The sequence below is a fragment of the Pelecanus crispus genome, chromosome 11, assembly GCF_030463565.1.
Source record: "Pelecanus crispus isolate bPelCri1 chromosome 11, bPelCri1.pri, whole genome shotgun sequence".
In the NCBI taxonomy this organism is placed as follows: domain Eukaryota; kingdom Metazoa; phylum Chordata; class Aves; order Pelecaniformes; family Pelecanidae; genus Pelecanus; species Pelecanus crispus.
Window position 1 is genome coordinate 801,124 of NC_134653.1, and position 18,979 is coordinate 820,102.

Below are 18,979 nucleotides of genomic sequence, written 5' to 3' on the forward strand. Positions count from 1 at the left end.
GTGTGAACGATGTTCTTGCCATATCTTCATGCATCTGTGCATCCCCTCCCCAAGTCGTTCTGCAAGAAAGACTCCCCTAAAGCAAAGGTCTTTAAGTTAACGGTGTGGAAGCTACCACCTACCTTCTCATCCTTCCACATGGCCAAATAGTTTTATATGCCAGGGAATCACTGTTACAATAAAACTTCACAATAGTTACCATTTCAAGAAGCAAGGTAGGCCTGGAGCACTTTTAAAACGGCTGTTTCATTCCATCCAAAAGCATTATAGGAAGTTTTTAAACCGTAGGTGCGAAGACCATGCCCTCTGCTACAACAATTCCTGGGGCGAGCGCACGGCCGGCGCAGGCACGGCGCTACACGGCGGGGCAGGAGGCGGCTGCTGTGGGACCAAACCGCGGTGCGAGGGCTCCAGCAGTGGGAACGCCGGGGTATGAAGCACGAGTTAGTTACAATCCCATACGCCTGCAACTCATTCCCTAAATCGGCCCAAACTCCCAGGCGCTCGGGGAGACGGGGAAGCGCACTTCTCAACAGCCCTCTCCTCCTCCCGTGCACGCTCACTGCTACCGGCTCCAGCGCTGCAACGACCATTAGTTGCAACTTTTCTACACGCAGCACGATGGAGGTACGAAGCAGCAAGATGGACGCTTTCACCAGTAACAAGCAGCAGAGCCATCAGCCGGCTTTCAACGCCGTCGGTAATGAAGGGAGCAGCAGGGCCTGACCGCGGGCGCTCAGGCCGGGGACAGCCGCGGAGCCGAGGGGCGGCCGCCGTGGCCGATGGCGTGGGCACACGACGCTGTGGCCGATGGCGTGGGCACACGACGCCGTCGCTTGGCTTCTCCCGAAGGACACCAGGAAGCCGGAGCGGCTCCCCAGCGCTACCGGCACACCGCTGGTGAGGCTGGAGGCCTTTTCACGCCATGTAAGCGCTCGGACCAGCCACAAGGCCCCGCCGCACCCGATGTCTAGAGCGGACAGGCAGCCCATGGCGCGGGGGAAATCGCGCTTCTGGCATCACCGCCGCCACAGGCCTCTCCCGCCGGCCTGGGAGCGACGACGGAGCCCAGCCTCGAGCGCGGCAGCCCCGCGAGGGGCACCGAGGGGCCGTGCCCTCCCCACGCCGAGGCGGGCGGGCGCTCGAGGGCCGGTTCCGCGCTGCTCCCGGCCGGCCGAGGCCCGTGTCGTGCGGCTGCCTCACGCCCGGCCTTCGCGCCTCGAAGAGACGAGGCGCCCGTCCCGCCCGGCCGCGCCCGCTCACCTTGAAGTCGCGGCTGTGCTGCGGGGTGTACTCCAGCGTCCAGAGCGCCCGCACCAGCTGCGCCAGCTGCTCGGTGACCTCGCCGGGCGCGGGCGGCGGGCCGTCGGCGGCGGGGCCGGGGGCGGCGGGGGGCTGCCCGCCACGGAACTGCTCCAGCGCCAGGAACTCGGCGAAGAGCTCGGTGTTGCTGAGGCACTGCAGGATGGCGTTCATGAAGCAGGTGTTGCCGTGGTTGCGCAGCCCCGCCACGCCGGGCACGGCCTCGGGGCCCGCGGCGGGCCGCGGCGGGGGCTCGGGGCTTTGCGGCGGGCCCGGCGGGAAGCAGCTGCCCAGGCCGCCGGCCGCCTGCGGCGGGGGCAGGCGCGGGGCGTGCGGGCCGCGGGGCTCGGGCTCGCTGCTGTAGTGCGAGAGGGTGGAGAGGGTCTTCAGCACGCGGCTCATGAACCCGCCGAGCGACCGCCCGGACGGGGCCGCGGCCGGGGCCGGGGCCGGGGCGGCGGCGGCGGGGGGGGCCGGGGCCGAGCCCGCCGCGGCGCCGCCGCCCGCCGCCCGCCCGCGGAAGAGCCGCTTGCTGAAGGAGCGCTTCTCCTTGGCGCTGCCGGCCGGCCCGGGGCCGCTCACCCGCGACATGGCTGCGCGGCGCAGCGCGCATCCCCGCTCAGCCCGCCGGCCGCCGCATCCCGCTCCGCCCGCCGGGCCGCAGCCGCCGGCGCTCGCCGCCTCACGGCGCCGCCATGCAGCGGGCGGGGCGGGGCGCGGCCTCACGTGACCGCGCCGCCACCTTAGCGCCGGGCAGGCGCCGCCGCCATCTTTGTTGCGGGCAAGGCGGGCGGGAGCGCCCGGGGCCCCGCCCCGCCGCCCACCCCCTCCCCGTCCCCGCGGGGACCGGCGCCGCGCCCCCCCCACCCCCACCCCCACCCCCCGGGGCTCCGGCCGCCGCCTGCCCGGGGGCGCCCGCCCGGCCCCGCCATCCCCGCCGGCCGCCGTGGGGCGGCGCTGCGCGGCCGCGGAGCGGGGGGGCGGCGGCGGGGCGGGCCGGGGCGGGGCGGGGCGGGCGGCGGGGGTAGGTGCCGGGGCGGGCGCCCGCCGCGCCATCGGCAGCGGCGCCGGGGCCGGGAGCGCAGCATGGCCCCGCCGGGCCCGGAGGGCGGCCGAGGTGAGGCGGCGCGGGGGGGGGGCGCGGAGGAGGCGGTGTCGCCGGGGAAGCGCGGGGCGGGCGGGGGGCGGCGGGGGGGGCCCCGGCGCGCCGCGCTCAGGAGCCCGCTCTGCCGCTCCGCAGGCCCCGCCGGCGCCATGGCCCCCGGGAGGAAGATCAGGGCCCGCATCAAGAGGACGCTGCCGGTGAAGGGCCCGCAGGCGCCGACGCTGAGCGAGCTGATGCGCTGGTACTGCCTCAACACCAACACGCACGGCTGCCGGCGCATCGTGGTGTCGCGGGGCCGCCTGCGCAGGTTCATCTGGATCCTGCTGACCCTGAGCGCCGTGGGGCTCATCCTCTGGCAGTGCGCCGAGCTCCTCATGAACTACTACAGCGCTTCGGTCTCCGTCACCGTCCAGTTCCAGAAGCTGCCCTTCCCCGCCGTCACCATCTGCAACATCAACCCCTACAAGTAAGGCACGGGGTGGCCGCCGGCCGGGAGGGCAGGGTGGTCCCCAGCCGCCGGGGACCCCTGCCCGATTCGCCGGCCCGGCACCGGACCCCTTCCCGGGCCGCAGCGCTGCTCGTCAGCGGTCTTTCCCGACCGTGGGTTTTCCCTCTGCGGCGCTTTCGGTAACGCGTCCGCCTCTGTGCCGATGCTCTGCGGGTACCTGTGGGTTTTGATCACGCCCTCCACTTGCTGCCTGCTGAGCGAGGCTCAGTCCATTTAGCTTTCTGCTCGAGACAGGCCCTGGTCAGCTCCGTGCTGCTCTTCAAATTCCCTTCTTCCCAGGGCCAAAGCGCCAGGATTACAAACAACGGCATCCCCTGAAGAATGGGAAGGGAACACCTGTCACTCCTCTGCTGCCTCTTTCTTTCCTTATAGGATGCTTTGACATTATCAATCAGCAACACTGTCTCTCCAGCCAAATGACGCTTTACGTTGACATCTGTTCTGCGGCCAGCTACCCACCCCGGTCCCTGCAGGCGATCCAGCTCGCCGGTGCCTCTTGGCACAGATGCAGAAGTCTTATTTCCACACGCTCTGCCTCCTCGGGCTCGCTAACGCAACCTTCAAGGAGCTTGGGAGTCTGTGCAGGCTTTCCCTGCAGTTCAGTCTGTTTTGCTGCTTATGGTCCTTGCTCTGAGATCTCTCTGTGGGTATAGCTGTGTCTGCCCGCACCGATGTAAATCGATGTGGTAGTAACCCAAAGCATTCTATGATTCTAAGAGAGATCGATGTGAGTCCGCGACAAAGAGTTCTGTCCTGAGCGATGAGATTCACCGTGCAGCGGGCAAAATGCTGCAGCGAGGTGGTGAGGTGAGATGGGGTGTCACGTTCTATCACATTGTCTCCAATGCAGGTACAGTTCCATGAAAGACTATTTATCTGAATTGGACAAAGAGACAAAAAAAGCTTTGGAGACTTTCTACGGATTTTCAGAGGGCAAGTCCAAGGTGCGCCGGTCGGTGGATGAGTGGAACAGCACAGGGAGCGACTTCTTCAAACACATCCCTCTGCTGAAGTTTGAGGACTTCTCTAAGACTGCGACTGACCTTCGCAGTGGCCAGAAGAGGAAAATAGAGGGCAGTGTCTTTCACAAGGATTCATCCATAGTGAACTCTGGGGATTCAAATGATATCATCGGCTTCCAGCTGGTGAGTGCCACTCTTCCCTGGCCAGCAAGTTCCTTGGGGGGCAATGAAGGGTGTTTTGGGTTGGTATCCCTCCAGTCAGTTTTATTGCTCGGTTAAGTGGCTTTATAGTGAAATAACGCTCCCTCTGCTCTTTTGCCCGTTCTGCCACGCCTCCGTGGCTGCCTGCAGATTCATCTCCAGCTCTCTGGAAGAGAAATGCCTTCCTGAAGTCTACCCAAATAGACTTAGTGCCTTCCGTGACCCGTTCTGTGGGCCTGAAACATTTGATTGTATCGCTTGGCCCTGAATGAAAGGTCTTTGATGCCCTTTTGTCCCCTTTGTGCTACTAGAACTTCATGCGTGGTTCTTGCTGTGGAAGAGAAACAGTATCACACATACCTTGTAGAATACATAATTTCATTTCATCTGAAATGCTTTTTCCCCTTTGTAATTATCAGTGCGATGCAAACAACAGCAGTGAGTGTGCACTTTATACATTCAGTTCTGGTGTTAATGCTATCCAAGAATGGTACAAGCTGCATTACATGAACATCATGGCACAAATTCCCCTGGAGACTAAAGAAAAATTGAGTTATTCTGCTGATGACCTTCTACTGACATGTTTCTTTGATGGCCTATCTTGTGACAAAAGGTCAGTGCACAGAAAATACCTGCCAGCTTAACAGCTTATTTCCAAGTGCATAACACGTAGGAATCGAGTATTTGGTATTTGCTGAATTCCAGCAGGAACCGTTTCCATTTTTAAACGAAAGCAAACATTTGCGTCTTCATGAACTTTAATTACGCCCTTTAATTTACTTTGTCTTAGTGTTCTGCTGTCCACATTTCAGATGAACTCGTGAGTTTTGGCAGAATCAAATCTGCCTGCTTATGATTGTGGCAGTGCAATTCTTGTGTATCCTGGTAGCAGGAGAGTCATCCCTTCATGCTGGGGATAACGGCAGCGTTCCCCTGTGCAGTTGTGGGGATAGGATTGCACTTGTACACAGGTTTAGCAATTTCCCCACTGCCGTGCGCAAAGCAAGCAATGTAACTCATTACCGAAGGCATTTTGCTTGTGCCTGTAATTGTGCAAATGCATAACATCTTTTCTTAGAATGAAGATATTTGCTTGAGTGGGAGGGGATGTTCACAGGAAAGACATGAATGCTTGAATCACGAGGGTGTGTCCCCAGCCTTCCCTGCATGACAGTGGCTATGACACCTGTTCTGAAAAATGAAGATTCGTGTTCCTTTAGACACTTGGCTGTCAAATGGAAGAGGACTCTGTCCCCTCCACCACCACGTTCCTTCTAGCTCTGTAAATTCGCTTCCCCCACCCTCTCAGCCCCCATTCCCACATGAAACCCTCCTAAACTTTTCATTTGCCGATGCTATTAAACCAGATCATATTTCCGTGTAGTTTCAAGATATTAAGAAAAAGACCCACACTTTTCAGCAAAATAAATTGCTTGCAGAAAAAAAAAGAAAAAATCCAGTCCTGCTACGTCTCTGCCAAAACAAAAAGCCCAAATCTGCTGATTTTCTCCCGCAGGCAGTTAAAACTGCAGAGGGCAATGTAACGATACTTGGTTTCTTTCAGGCACTTCACTCGTTTCCATCATCCCCTGCATGGCAATTGCTATACCTTCAACAGTGGGGAGAACGGGACGATCCTGAGCACCTCCACGGGAGGCAGCGAGTACGGTAAGGAAACTGAGTTTGCAGAGGAACTATTAGATAACAAGCGGTTCAGCGAACTGGATCCTACTGGAGAGTGATTGATGTGTTGGCTCTAGATGTGCAAGCTGATTGGGGAAATGCTTGTTTGAACTAGTGCAAACTGTTGCCAGAGAATACAAAGATAATATCATTGCATCACTAATGTTTTCCATCTGAAATTACTGCTTCCCAGTTATATAACTTTTTAAAGTCGGTTTCAGCCACGTTCTACGCAGGCATTATCTGTTTGCGGTACTTGGGGCCGCGGGGGGACATTGCTTGCTGCAAGGGTCTCAGGCTAGCGCTGCAAAGGCTTTGCTTGGCTGTTACAGTTCTACTTAAGGCCAGATAATATTAAGTAAACTGTGCTGCCCTCCCTGACCAGAAAAAATGGCTCTGGCTTCTGGTGTAACTCTGCTCCCGCCTTGTCTCCGTTCTTCAGGATTGCAGGTTGTTCTGTATATCGATGAAGCAGACTACAACCCCTTCCTGGTGACATCCACAGGAGCCAAGATCATTGTCCACGACCAAAACGAATATCCCTTCATTGAAGACATCGGCACAGAAATTGAGACTGCAGCAGCCACCTCCATAGGGATGCACTTTGTGAGTGACAGCAATCTTGTTTCCAGGTGCACGGCACCATTTCCTTCAAACAGATGTAAATATGAACTGATACGGTGCTTGAACGTAGCCAGTAGCTGGAAGGCATCTTCATACCTCACACTTGAGCAGCTGAAGTGCCCCAAGGAAAATCCTGTGATAGCACTTTCCTGAACAAAGTTTTCCTTTGTGCAGAGGCTGTTGGAAAATCATAAACCAAACAGCTACTGGGAATTTGTTTTTTTATCCGCCCCTTCAGCTTTCCAGGGGATTTTGTTTTGTTTTGTTTTCACAGCAAAATCCACAACCACAGAAATGTGTTGTCAAGTGCCCCGTTTCGCTTTAGCAATACGCAGACAAGTTTGCATCCCACGCAGGTTCCAGGGGCGGAAGAGAACAAGCTCGAGCTGTAGGTAACCCACGGTAGGGTCAGGTCTGTAGAGGTGACTGCAGCGCAACCCATTTAACTGTTTTGTGGGTGTAAGTCTTGTTTTTCCTGGGTTTCTTGCTATCCCAGCTGTAAAGAAAACCTCGTGGGCAGCGACCATGCCTTTGCCAGCTTAGTGAAGCATCTTGCTGTTGCTGTCAGCGAGGGCAGGAGCTCCAAATGTCCCCAATTAGTGTAGTGCAGACAAGGCATTTGACCCAAGGGGCTCCTTTCCGTGGTAGAGAAGTGAAAGCAGTGCCATCAGGCAAGCCAGGCTTTCCCCTTTCATCTGGATGGGCTGTTAAGTGAGCATTTTAGTTCTGCCTTTTCTTCACTGATGGTTGGGTCAAACACATCAGCCAGCTGCTTATCTGTCCTGGCTGGGTGTGCCAGATCTAGATAGTCCACGCATTAGAAAAGACATTAAAAAACCGGGCTGATGCTTTTAAAATGTGCGAATAGTTAACTATCTTCCAGCTGCCTGGAAAACCGTGGCAGCAACTCCTTGGTCTAACCAGTGGGGATAAATGCTACCTAACAAACCAAAAGTGAATAGGAGGTATCGGAACCAGAACAGTGTAAGGGAGGCAAAGTCTTGCAAGACTATTTCCTTTGTAACTATTACACCATACAGGAAAAGGTCACTGCAGGCAGAGTCTCAATATTTAATGGAGTATTTTCCTGGCATGGTAGATTTGAACTGTTGCACGTAGCGTAAAGAGCAAGACTGAACATATCTCAGTAGCTATGTTTAAAAGATTTGGCATGAGGAAGTGATCTGATTGCAGATCAGAACTTAACACCCAAAAGAGAAACTGGACACAATTTCTGGACTCAAAACAAAAGCTGGTGATCACTGTACTGCCAGAGAGAGCCTGCCAAGGGGGAGTCACGATTGTCAGGACAGGACTGCACCACCGAGGCTCAGTCCTTGTACCTGCATCCAAATATACGAAAGAGGACACAGCGGACATGTGCCACACACAACACTGCTCACGAGAGGCTCGAGCCTGGCAATCGCTGGTTTCCAAATGCGAACATCAGTGTCTAGGTTATTGCTCATGTATTTCTGCTGTGCACTAGGACTGCCCCCCCGCCTCCAAAAATATTCCAAGATGTTTGGAATGCAAACAAGGCATTGCTTGGTAGGAGTTTCAGTGCTTTAGTTAAATATTTAGTTTGGAAATTATTTCAGTACCTGAATGAACAAGTGAGCTTTTGTAGGAGTATAAGCCACGACAAAAAAATTCTGTACAAAGAATCTATCATCTGCTAGAAGATACAGCAGCAGACTGAGGCAGGTGTCCTGGCGTTAGCTTGTCTGTGGAAGTTAAAAGCTGGTTTCACTCAGTTTTCAGAAGTAATCCATCTCTAATATTGAAATCACATATTTCTGTGTTCCCTCCAAAGAGAGGTTTGAGCATCTTTCTATAAGAGCTGACTTGCACCATACATGCCTGTAGCCACCTATTGCTGCAGACAAAAATGGTGATGCTCGCTCTCAGGTTCGACCTCAGTAACCTGTAGATCTACAGTCAGTGCCTTAAAGGTATGCAGGCATTTCTCAGGTTCCTACTAAATTGATCCTTTGTAGGATTAGCCCCTAATTTTAAACTCTGTAGAGATTGATAGGTAAATGGATTTTTAAATGCACAACATTTCTTGTCGTTTCAGGCCACTTTCTTTGTTTTAAAGTGGATAATTACTGCAGAAAGATAGTAAGAGTTTAAGGCTGGGCGAGGTAGGGCAGTCTGCAGGAAGCAGGCGATGTAGCCTGAATCAGGTCTTGTGAATTTGAGGGCTCCCAGCCCTGGTTTCAGCAGACCTTGGAGGCACAGCACGTGGCATTTCAGAGCTCTTTTCTCTGGACAGAGATTGCAGAACAGGAAGAGCTGTTATCATTCATCAGAGAGGAAGGGTCAGAGCAGTACCTGGAAAAAGTCCTGAAGGAGATACAAACGTTTGATTTAGAGTGATTTTGGAGAGGTGCTGTTGAGCATTAGCGGAGCCCGAAGTGCTGTTTTACGCAGAACAGAAGCAGCCTGTGCAACAACAGCTCAGGAAGGTGTGGGTCTTCACAGAAAAGAAAACAAAAAACGCAACAACCTCCCTTCCCTCAAAACAAACACACATCCAGGATAAATGATGCATAGCCTCTAGGACTTTCCAGCGAGAGAAAACATACATATGAATTACTCTGTTTTGAAAAATCCTCACTGTTTCGATTATTACCATCTCTGCATATCTGCAGAGGTTTTCAAAGACAGCAGGTAATCCAGCCGGAGCAGTGTTTTGGAAAATGGACATTACAAACCAAAAAACCCCCTTGTTTTGACAAGTGATTGACAAATCATTTGAGATGGGAAAAGGTAAACATGCTGTTCAAACCTGGCCCATCACTTACAGTTTCAGAATCGTGATGAGCTGCTGTTAAATCCTTTGGTTTCTCTGTGAACTCCAAAAACCAAGATTTGTTCTTTTCTGGTTCTCAGACTCGGTCTCGCAAGCTGAGCAAACCCTACAGTGACTGTACGGAGACTGGTGCTGACATACCAGTAGAAAATCTCTATAACAAGAGCTACTCACTCCAGGTAAATCTGTTACATTTGTTTTTATCAGTCGCTTGAAAACTACCTTCATAAAAAGCTTTACAATATTCTGTAGTTCAGGATCTGAGATTGTCAACAGTCCAGGCACAGGGTCACTGCTTTTAACCACTGATGTAAAAATACAGCACTTTTTAAAAAAATCCAAGTTTTATTCCTAAGTAGTTCATGTTTGAAGTTCCCTTAGGTGCCCTGTTAGATAAAGGGAGAACATTAGCTCATTAGGCAATTTTCAAGCAATGTGAGACTGGAAAATATTGGCCAAGTAAATGTTGCAGCTTAGTAACCCTTGAAGCCAGAAATTGTGACCTTTAGGACTCCAAGAATAACAGATACCATCTAATCAGTATCCAGATAGCAGGATGTTTGTTTACAGAGTAAGTTTCCACTAATTTTGCATGGTTTCTGTAATTGGGTCCTCTTGGAGAGTGTCAGTTGTTCTTGCACTCTCCGCTTGAAGAATCATAATTATATTAGCTGCTGCCTGCTGCAAAGCCTGTGCCTAGGCTGGTTTTTTATTTTATGGGATATTATACCTGAAATCTGCTGTGATGTATTGCCAGGTAGGATCACACAGACATTATCTCAGGTTTTTAATAACAGTACTTCACCAAAACTCAGGGCTTAGGAGGGCTGCGACTGGAACCAAAAAGCTTGACGACTGGTATTTCAAAAAGAGAAGTTCCAACTGATTAAGTGTTTTAGCACAAAACAGTGACTCTACTGCCCTAGTAATCCCTAGAACTTCAGGCCTCCAAATACGCACTGACAGAAGTTGGTCAAAGCTGTGAACATTTTCACTCGTGAGTCACATCCTACACCTAGTTGTTGATTCATGAACTACATGCCGTGGCTGACCAAAAACCTTCTCCTTGGCTGTAGAAAGAGCCACTGCAACACTGAAGCTTTTGATGGCTTTAGGGGAAGTGTGAGCATTCACAGAACCCCCCCTCAGAGATGATATTCTTCTTTCTTGCACCAGAGCCCAAACCCTCCATGGCACTTTCTGCCTGTGTTTGTATTCACTAGCAACAGAGCCTGAAGGCGCAGGGAAATGGGTTTCCATCTTATTGCTACTATCATAAACAGGACATTTTTAGGTGCACTTGAGCCTGGAGCTTGGCGCTGCAGCAGTGCAGCAGCCTGTGCTTCTTAGACACCAGCTCTTGATTTATCTCCCCCAGATTTGCCTGCACTCCTGCTTTCAGAAGGCCATGGTGGACTCGTGTGGCTGCGCCCAGTACGCGCAGCCCTTACCTGCTGGGGCAGAGTACTGCAACTACAAGAAAAACCCCAACTGGAGTAAGTGTTCAAACACCTCCCACGTGCCTCAACCACCCGCTGCCAGCCACATCCCTCCACAGCCCCGTCCCCGGTCAGCACGGCCCTGCCTGCACCCAGCACCACCCTAGCCACACTGCGCGCTGGGAAGAGGCGAATCTGCCTTAGCCTGCCTAAGACCCTGTACCGCAGAGCCCAAAACCACCTCTCTTCTTTAGATTGACTTGTTTCTGACAGTTGTCCTAATTGCTTGCCATCTGTGCACACCACAGAAGTGTCAAGTGGAGGACTTGACCGGGTGAGGCAATTGTTCATGCCTACAGCAAGTGACAACCACTTCTCAGAGTATTTTGCAATATTTATAGGCACATCTTGTTATCCCCACCACTTAGGTGATGGCCGCAAAGGCCACCTACACCCCAGAAGCCCCACTCCAGCACAAGTAGCAAAAGGTCATTGCTTTTCTTTCCAGCTTCTCATACGTGTGTCCTCCTCCCTTCTTGCAGTGTACTGCTACTACAGACTGCACGAAAAGTTTGTGAAGGAGCAGCTGGGCTGCCAGCAAATCTGCAAAGATGCCTGCAGGTAAGCCCTGGCCACAACCAGAGGTAAAGTGCTGTGTGCGCGTGGGAGTTCAAGCTCACAACTGACTGTCTGCATCTCTCTCCAGCTTCAAGGAGTGGGCGCTCACCACCAGCATCGCCCAGTGGCCATCCACCGTGTCAGAGGTCAGTCCCTAATTGCGCTCCGCCGTGACAGCAGCACGGCACAACAAGGCATTAAATAAACCCAGAGGTTCAGCACAGAAGCAGGGGGCCCCTGGGGTATTTGTTAGCCCTTCGAGGATGCTCCTCCCAGAGGCTCAGTCTGTAGTGTCCAGGTCCAGGCTTCCCCTCCAGCAGTTCACCATTAAACTAAGATTTGGCTTGTGGGCTGGGAGATCCCCTCAGGGACAGCTGGTCAGTCACACACATTCAGTTCTGGCACCCAAGCTGGTCCAAGGAGGTATGGAGCATGAGCTCCCTTTTCAGGGGATTTCTACACAAGTACATGCAGCAATAGCAGTATTTTCTGTCTTTTTTCCAGGACTGGATGCTTCGAGTTCTCTCTTGGGACAAAGGGCAAAAAATCAACAAGAAGCTGAACAAGTAAGTTTCCATGTATGTGTTTCTAGCTTGCACCTCAAGCTCAGATATAATCTCAGCAGCCCTAATGATGGCAATTGGGGAAAAAGCTCCCTTAGAGCAGCCCAGCCCTACTGGTCCAACTGGTTATTTGCATAGTTTTTCAGTATGTTTCATGTTATTGTTTTACTAAACCCTCAGCCTGCCTTCTGTTTCTCCTTTCAGGACGGACCTCGCAAACCTCATGGTGTTTTACAAAGACCTGAACGAGAGATTCATTTCGGAGAATCCTGCCAACACAGTAAGTGAGCACAGCAGTTCCCTGCTCAGCACCAGGAGGATGCAGCTCTTCCTCCCGGACAGGCTGGAAGTTTTCATCTTGCCAGGGGAGCGGTCCCATCCAGGCAGGGGCAGGAAACCATCCACAGACGATGCACCCCAGGGCACCCAGTCCTGTCCTTTGCAGCCCTTTTATCCGGGGCCGCTTTTCAAACTGTCCAGTCCCAAGCCCTGCAGCGGGGTGGCCTGCGGGCTGCCTGCAGTAAGCGCAGCGCTGAGCTCCCGCCGAAGCAGAGCAGGAGAGGGTAACGCAGGCAGCAGAGGAGGGGCCCAGCGCATTTGTTAGCGCTCACAGCAAACCCTGGGTGCCCCAGCTTGGTGCAGCCTCCCTGCACGTTGTCACAGTGCCGTGGACACGTGTCCAGTGCCCGCAGGAGCTGATAACCTTGTGCTCTCTTCTCTTCCAGCTCGTCATTCTTCTTTCCAACTTTGGAGGCCAGCTGGGCCTTTGGATGAGCTGCTCCGTCGTTTGCGTCATTGAGATCGTCGAGGTCTTCTTCATCGATTCGCTTTCCATCGTAATGCGGCGCCAATGGCAAAAGGCAAAGAAATGGTGGAACGACCGAAAAAGGGACCGGTCAGGGAAGCCACCGCAGGCCGGCGATCTGGAGAGGCAGGGCCACGATAACCCCGTCTGCATCGACGAGGACCTGCCCACCTTCAACACCGCTCTGCACCTGCCGCTGCCCCAGGACAACCCCTTGCCCAGGACTCCCCCCCCCAATTACAGCACTTTGCGGCTAGAGACTGCGTTCACAGAGCAGCTGCCCGATACGCTAGAGGTTGGGCAACACTGATGCTTATTTATCCACCCATCCAGGTGCCAGAAGAAGAGGTGGGTGCTGGACCCACACGTCCAGGGGTGAAAGGCACGCATCCAAACGAGCACTGAAGGGCTGTTGGGTCAGACCCTTATTCAGGAATTGAACTTGCAGTCAAAGCTTCTCTGAGCAAAGCTCAGACACAAAAGCCAAGGGCTCAGAGACACTGGGAACTTCAGGCAACATCAATTCTCAAGTTAATCATTGCAGGAGATGGCTGGAGCAGGATGTGGCACTGAGCTGGGATGTCTTGCCAGACAGAGGCATACATTAGCAACCAACTGCACACACCCCATTGTAAGTGGGCAGGAATTACTCCACAGCAGAAGATTGATGCCACATTGAGTATTAATGCTAATTGCTCTCTGCTGTGCGGCTTGACTTGTGGGAAAAACCCAGAGCTTTCAGGAACGCGGCCTGACATTTGTTACAAGGGGCATGACAGAGGTTTGGGAAGAGCACAAACTGGATAAAAGGAAAGCTTTCAGGTTGAATTTTGATTAGGAACCCGATTCCAAAGGTGGCCTGAGGACCTCTATATTCTGAGATGAAATGTTAGGATAGCCACGGATGTGCTTGTAGAGCAAGTTATTGCACAGCTTGAGAACTTGAGTCATCCCAAAAGAAACATCTGAAAAGGGCACGAAATCCAATTCGGATTGCACTAATGAACTGCATACTCTACAATCTTGTTTCATTTTACATCATTCAAGCCAGCCATTAAACATAACCTCAGAGGAGGTCGTGAAGCACCACGTGGCCTTGGCCACACGTCACTTCCCAGAAGCCTCAAAGGGAGCTGGCTGCTCTTTTCCTGCTGAGCCCCAGGCAACGACTTCCCTCCTGCAGCCTCCCGGCTCCCTGCCCCGGAGCTGGCGGTGCCCGGGGAGGGGATGGAGCCGCACGGGGCTGCGGCCGGAGCTGCCCTGGGCTCCGCACGCAGCCCTGAAGGGAGGTGGCGGGAGGATACCTCTGCCCCACCGGTATGTTGTCCACCTTGCTTACACCCCCTCCATTCCACCGCGCTGCATCAACACCCTGCGTTTTGCCTCCCGTGCGCTGCACTGCTTCCACCGCGCCAGACCCTCCCTGCACCACAGGCGGCTGCCCACAGCTGCGGAGACACCGCCGGGGCACCCGGCTGCGGTGGCCGCGCCCTTCTCCTTGCTCCCCGTCCTGCACCTGACTTTTTCCTACCATAGCTGATTCTTAGCTGCCTAGAGCACACTGTATAGATGTTGAGGATGAATATAGCCTACACCAGGTTGGCTGCTTAGGGTTTTCGTAGAGCAAGAGCGATTGAGTGTGTGTGCGTGTATAAGTGCAAGAAAGTCTCTCTTTTCCTTTCTCTATATAAGCTTATTTTATATAGGACAGTGAGGATCCAGAAAGGTTCTTTAATGTGCAATAAAACATATTTTAACTGGATTATTTAAATAGCTGATAAACTGAAAAAAATAAAGATATATTTTTGAATAACTGCTTTTTTTTTTTTTTTTTTTTTAAATCAGCAATATGCAAGTTAATTCCATGCAGGCATCCCAAGAGGTTATGGGACTTGCCTTTGCCTGCCCCGGGGCTGCCAGGCACCCTGGGCTGCTCTGCAGAGCGCTGCTAGACCTGGCTCGGGAGCAGGCTGGGGGTGCAAGCAGCTGCATGGTGAAAGTGCCTTTCAGAAAGCAGCATTAGCCAGCAAGGTGACCAAAAATGCTGGAACCTCCAGACAGTTCCACTCCTGGACAGTCCTTTGGGGACCAGAGGAGAAGAGAGAACTGGGTTTGCTCCGCCTCAGAGCCCCTTCCCTAACGCACGAAGGTGGGGTGCTCAGAGCAAACCGTCGCTTGCCCCCATCACCTCTCTAACAGGGCATCAAATAACAGCTCTCACTGCAAATGGGCCAGGCTGGGCTAACAGCGGCAAAGCAGACCTAGAGAAAAACGCTGGGGTAGCCTACGAAAGGCATGTGCACACCAGGGCCACCTCCCCCTTCGCATTACAGGGGTGAGCTGTCACAACTACGGCAGCGGTGGAAATAACAGCAAACTTCAGAGCTGCATGGCATCTTAGAACCAGCTCCTTCCTCTCCAGTTCACTGCTTCTTTATATAGGAGCTGGTTTGGCTCAGTAACACCTAACTAAGGACCTTCTTCCAGATGCAGACAGTTGCCAGGGTCAATTTTGACTCCAACTCTTACAGAGCAGAGCCTCCTATGAACCTCAGGGCCAGGGGGGATGCACACACACATCTCCCAGGAAAAAACAAGCCAACGTTGCAAAGTGGGACATACCATGATTCTCCTGTTCCTCATCCATACCTTTGTGGGCCACGGTGCTCGACAGGCTGCAGCTCTCCACGGGACCTGCAAGGTTTGCTCAGCTCTGCTTGCAGACAGCACTGCGGAGGGGCTGCAGGATCTCAGCTTGCTGGGACAGCACAGCTCCTTCCCCACTGCTGAGCCTGCTCACACAGGGACTCCTCTTCCTCTCAGGCTGCCCAAGCAACTGCCCCACTCCCAGCAACCCTCCAGCACCAAGAGCTGCGTTAAATCAGCAGGCGCTGATCACGCAATCAGCCCCCCGGGAGGGAAGGAACCCCCGCAGCTGCTGCCCCGAGCATCGCGCGGCACCTGGGTCCCGCAGCCGGGGAAGGTGCCGGCAGCCGGCGCGGCTCGGAACGGGCCGAGGGGGCACGGAGGGCAGCCGTGTCCCCGGAGCTCAGCAGCGGCCACGCTTCCCATCACGGCGGCAGCCATAAGCCGTGTCGAGCGGATGCTGCGGGCTGCTTCCCAGATCTTCCTCTGGGGCACCTGAGAATTCACAACACGGACAAAGCCCGGCAGTAACGTGTGTTAGAGCGAAGCCAGACCTCAGTGGGAGCTGTAAAGCGGATGACACTTCAACCCGTGGTAATTTTAGAAAGCCTTGTATTTTTAAAGGCTTCCCAGAGCAAAATAAAAGCCTTTTAAAATAAACTAAGTGGTACCAATCCCGCAAGCAAGCAGCTGTATTGACCGGTCAAACTCGATACCCGATAACTGCAGTTCTGATAAAGAAATTATCATTTGATTGGGAGCAAGGCTGCTGAAGCGCAGCATTCCCCTGCAGCGTGCCTGCAAGGCCTCTCCGGTCGATAACCCGGGACGTGCGTCCTGCCGGGCGCCCTTTGGCGCGGACGCTCGCTTTAAACTCTTTGGGAAAGCGCAGGTTTTCTGTGGGTGCTTTTTGCATTTACTTCTCAGGGCAGGCGCAGCACCTTTCCTCCTTCTATGAATAGTCCTCAGGAGGCAGAAAGCCACGGAGTAGCTACAGAAACAGATTACTTCATCGTGAATTCAATACTGAACTCCGCTGAACTCCTGAGTCATCTTAAGCACAGAAAACTACCTGGGACGGTACGAGAATCAGGTCTGACGCACGCTAAACACCATAAACTCAAAGCGTTTGGGAAATTCAGCTTGGAGTTTATGGGAACAACAAGCAGTACAGTTTGTGGTTTGGCGATATCCCCTCCGCCGCCGCTGCTCCGAGGGCCAGGCGGGAACCCCAGCCTCTTCCCATGGAGACGGTATTCCCAGGAGACTCGTGGCGCGGTGGGAGCCCGGCCAGCCGCGGGAGCAGGCAGGTCCCCGCTCGCTGGCACCGCGGGGCTGCAGGAGAGCGGCTGCGGTACCCAAAAACGCGGCGAAGGTGCAGGCAGCATCGCAGGCAGCATCGCAGGCAGCATCGCAGGCGCGGCGCAGCCTCGGCGCCGGGGCGAAGGGCGGGCTGGGGAGGGGTGTGGGAGCACACCTGCGGCAGGCAGGTGCCGGTGACTCAGGAGGAAAGGCTGCCTGCACGCCAGGGCCGGCCCTTCGGAGCAGGGGAGACGCAGCGGGCGAACCTCGCTCGGCTCTTCCGCAGCTCCCAGCAGCAGCCACTGCCGGAGGGGAGAAAGTTGCGGGTGACGGAGGAGCTGCCGGGGCAGGGGGGCCGAGGGGGAGGGAAATCCAGCTGCACAGAGAAGGTTTGCTGGACGGCAGGAATCTGCCGCTGCCTCTGCCAGCAAGCGATGCCCAGACAGAAACCGGGTTTGAAACCACACGGAGCCTGCTGGCCCTTCTCCGTCCTGCTGGGGAAGGGGCGCAGCCGGACACCACATTATGGGGGCTGCTGGCCGTGCCCAGGGCTCGCTTTGTCTCACTTAACACGCAATTGCCCCCTAAGAGCCTTCAGGGGCGTGCACCCATCTGTTTTTTCAAGGAAATCTTCCCAACCAACCCCAACCCAAATAGCTCAGGCGCTTTGCTTGCGGGTGCCTGATTTCTGTGGTTGCTGTGGGCCTGCCCCCACCCCAAAGGAGCACTGCAAAGGCTGCGCGGGCGCTCGTCCCGCCACGAGCAGTTTGGGGAGTGGTTTGTCCGAGCCGTGGTGGAAGCGCTTGCAGAGCAAGCACCAGCCCCGCTGCCGGCCCTGCCTGCGGTGGCTTTCCCGGTGCTCCCAGCTCCTTTGACACAAGCGTGCAAACACCTCCCGCGAAAACCACGGAGCGAGGGGCAGCTGTGCAGAAACAAACCCCGGTTGCAGTAGCAGGACTTGCTACTTAAATACTTCTGAGACTCAAAACTGCTGGGCAAAGGCTTTTCTTGGGTGGAAAACCAGACTCTCACCCTGACTGCTTGTTTCACTGCTTGGCCTGAACAGCCAGCACAGGAGTGACTCAAAGATGGGGCGGCCAAATGCGGGAAGGATGTGTGCTTTCCCTGTCAGATGGAATTTCACCTGGTAATCCAGAGAAAAACGGGAGCATCCAACCTCCCAGTCAGCTGGGATGAAAAACTTGCCTGGGATGAGACAATGAATAATAAGCCACAGATTCCTTGGAAAACACGTCTGAGACGCGGCCCAGCCCCAGCCCCAGCCCAGCCGGCCAAGGCACGGCCGCCCCCAGCCCCACGGGGATGCCAGCCCGGAGGGGTAACGCCAGCCCCCCTCCGAGCGAGGGGATGGCTGCCCAAAGCTGCTCCCAGCAGATGCAGCCGGGCAGCACCGACGGGGTTAAAGGCTGCCCGGGCCCCCTTCCACACTGGGTGACATTGCCGTGGTCCTCAAACAGGTTTGGGACTTAATGCCTCATTAATGTAAATGGGGCTGGGGAAAGCCATCTCCAGCACATGCCTATGGAAAACCCTTCCAGGCTCCAAGCCTCCGCTTGTGCCCCGCAATAAGGCGCAGCTCTGGGGAGGCTGGGACACGGCTGGAGATTGTGGATGTTTTAATTCTACCCTTTCACCTTCAGGGCAGGGCGAGCCAGCTCCGTAACGATCAGCATCAGGAGGTTTCTCCTCCAGACACCCAGGAAGGGGCTCGCAGGGCTACGGCAGCTCTGCTGCCGCTGTCTTCTCGTCAGACCTCCCAGAAACACCCCAGCGAGGGGCTCTGCCCTGCGAGAGCCCACCCGTGCCTCCTGCTCAGCCGAAGCCCTGCAGTCTGGGAGATGGGTGCTGCCTCACCGGCAGTGGCCGCAGCCACCACCAGACCGCAGTAGCCCACCGACGGCACACCAAAGTGACGGGCATTCTCCACACGTGGCCACGACTTCCCTCTGCTCGGAGCTGCGGCCATAGAGCCCCAGGCCAGCGCTGCTCCCGGGGGGCACACCAGCTCGGGGGGCTGCGGTGGCCACGTGTGCGGTACGGCGGGTGCCGGCAGGCAGGTACTTTATTGTACAAAATTGTTGCCTTGACTTGCAAGTCCCACTGCCCGTCTCAGGCACCGCCACAGCGATGGGTGCCACGCAGCCGGAGCTGGGCCGCTCCCTGGAACGATTCCCCACCACCAGACGCCAGGTCTGGGCCATCCCCCCCAGCCCGGGGATGCTCAGCGCTTTGCGGAAGCGTTTTTGAGCAGCCTCAGCCCCGGGAAGGCTGCCGACAGCCAGAGCATCCCGAGTACGGGCCGGAGCTGTGGCAGTGCCGGAGCGATTTCAGGCAAGCGTGAGTCAGAGGTTAACCCCCGATTGCAGCAGTTGCCCTCTGCAG

The 18,979-nt window shown here is 54.9% G+C and overlaps 2 protein-coding genes across 3 annotated transcripts in view; one reads left to right on the top strand and one right to left on the bottom strand.

Moving 5' to 3' along the window:
• USP31 (ubiquitin specific peptidase 31) overlaps positions 1-1,893 on the bottom strand; it is a 28,687-nt gene extending 26,794 nt beyond the window's left edge. For both annotated transcript variants that reach the window (XM_075718070.1, XM_075718069.1), the window contains exon 1: positions 1,264-1,893. In XM_075718070.1, the coding sequence (XP_075574185.1) occupies positions 1,264-1,893 (630 nt within the window). The remainder of the gene's footprint in view (positions 1-1,263) is intronic.
• Positions 1,894-2,542: 649 nt separating this feature from the next.
• On the top strand, positions 2,543-13,812 carry SCNN1G (sodium channel epithelial 1 subunit gamma). The gene is made up of 12 exons (XM_075718071.1): positions 2,543-2,873; positions 3,766-4,060; positions 4,498-4,691; positions 5,643-5,746; positions 6,204-6,367; positions 9,284-9,382; positions 10,582-10,699; positions 11,185-11,263; positions 11,349-11,406; positions 11,765-11,826; positions 12,028-12,103; positions 12,549-13,812. The coding sequence occupies exons 1-12, from the start codon at positions 2,557-2,559 to the stop codon at positions 12,936-12,938; spliced, it is 1,956 nt and encodes a 651-aa protein (XP_075574186.1). The 5' UTR covers positions 2,543-2,556; the 3' UTR covers positions 12,939-13,812.
• The last annotated feature ends 5,167 nt before the right edge of the window (positions 13,813-18,979 follow it).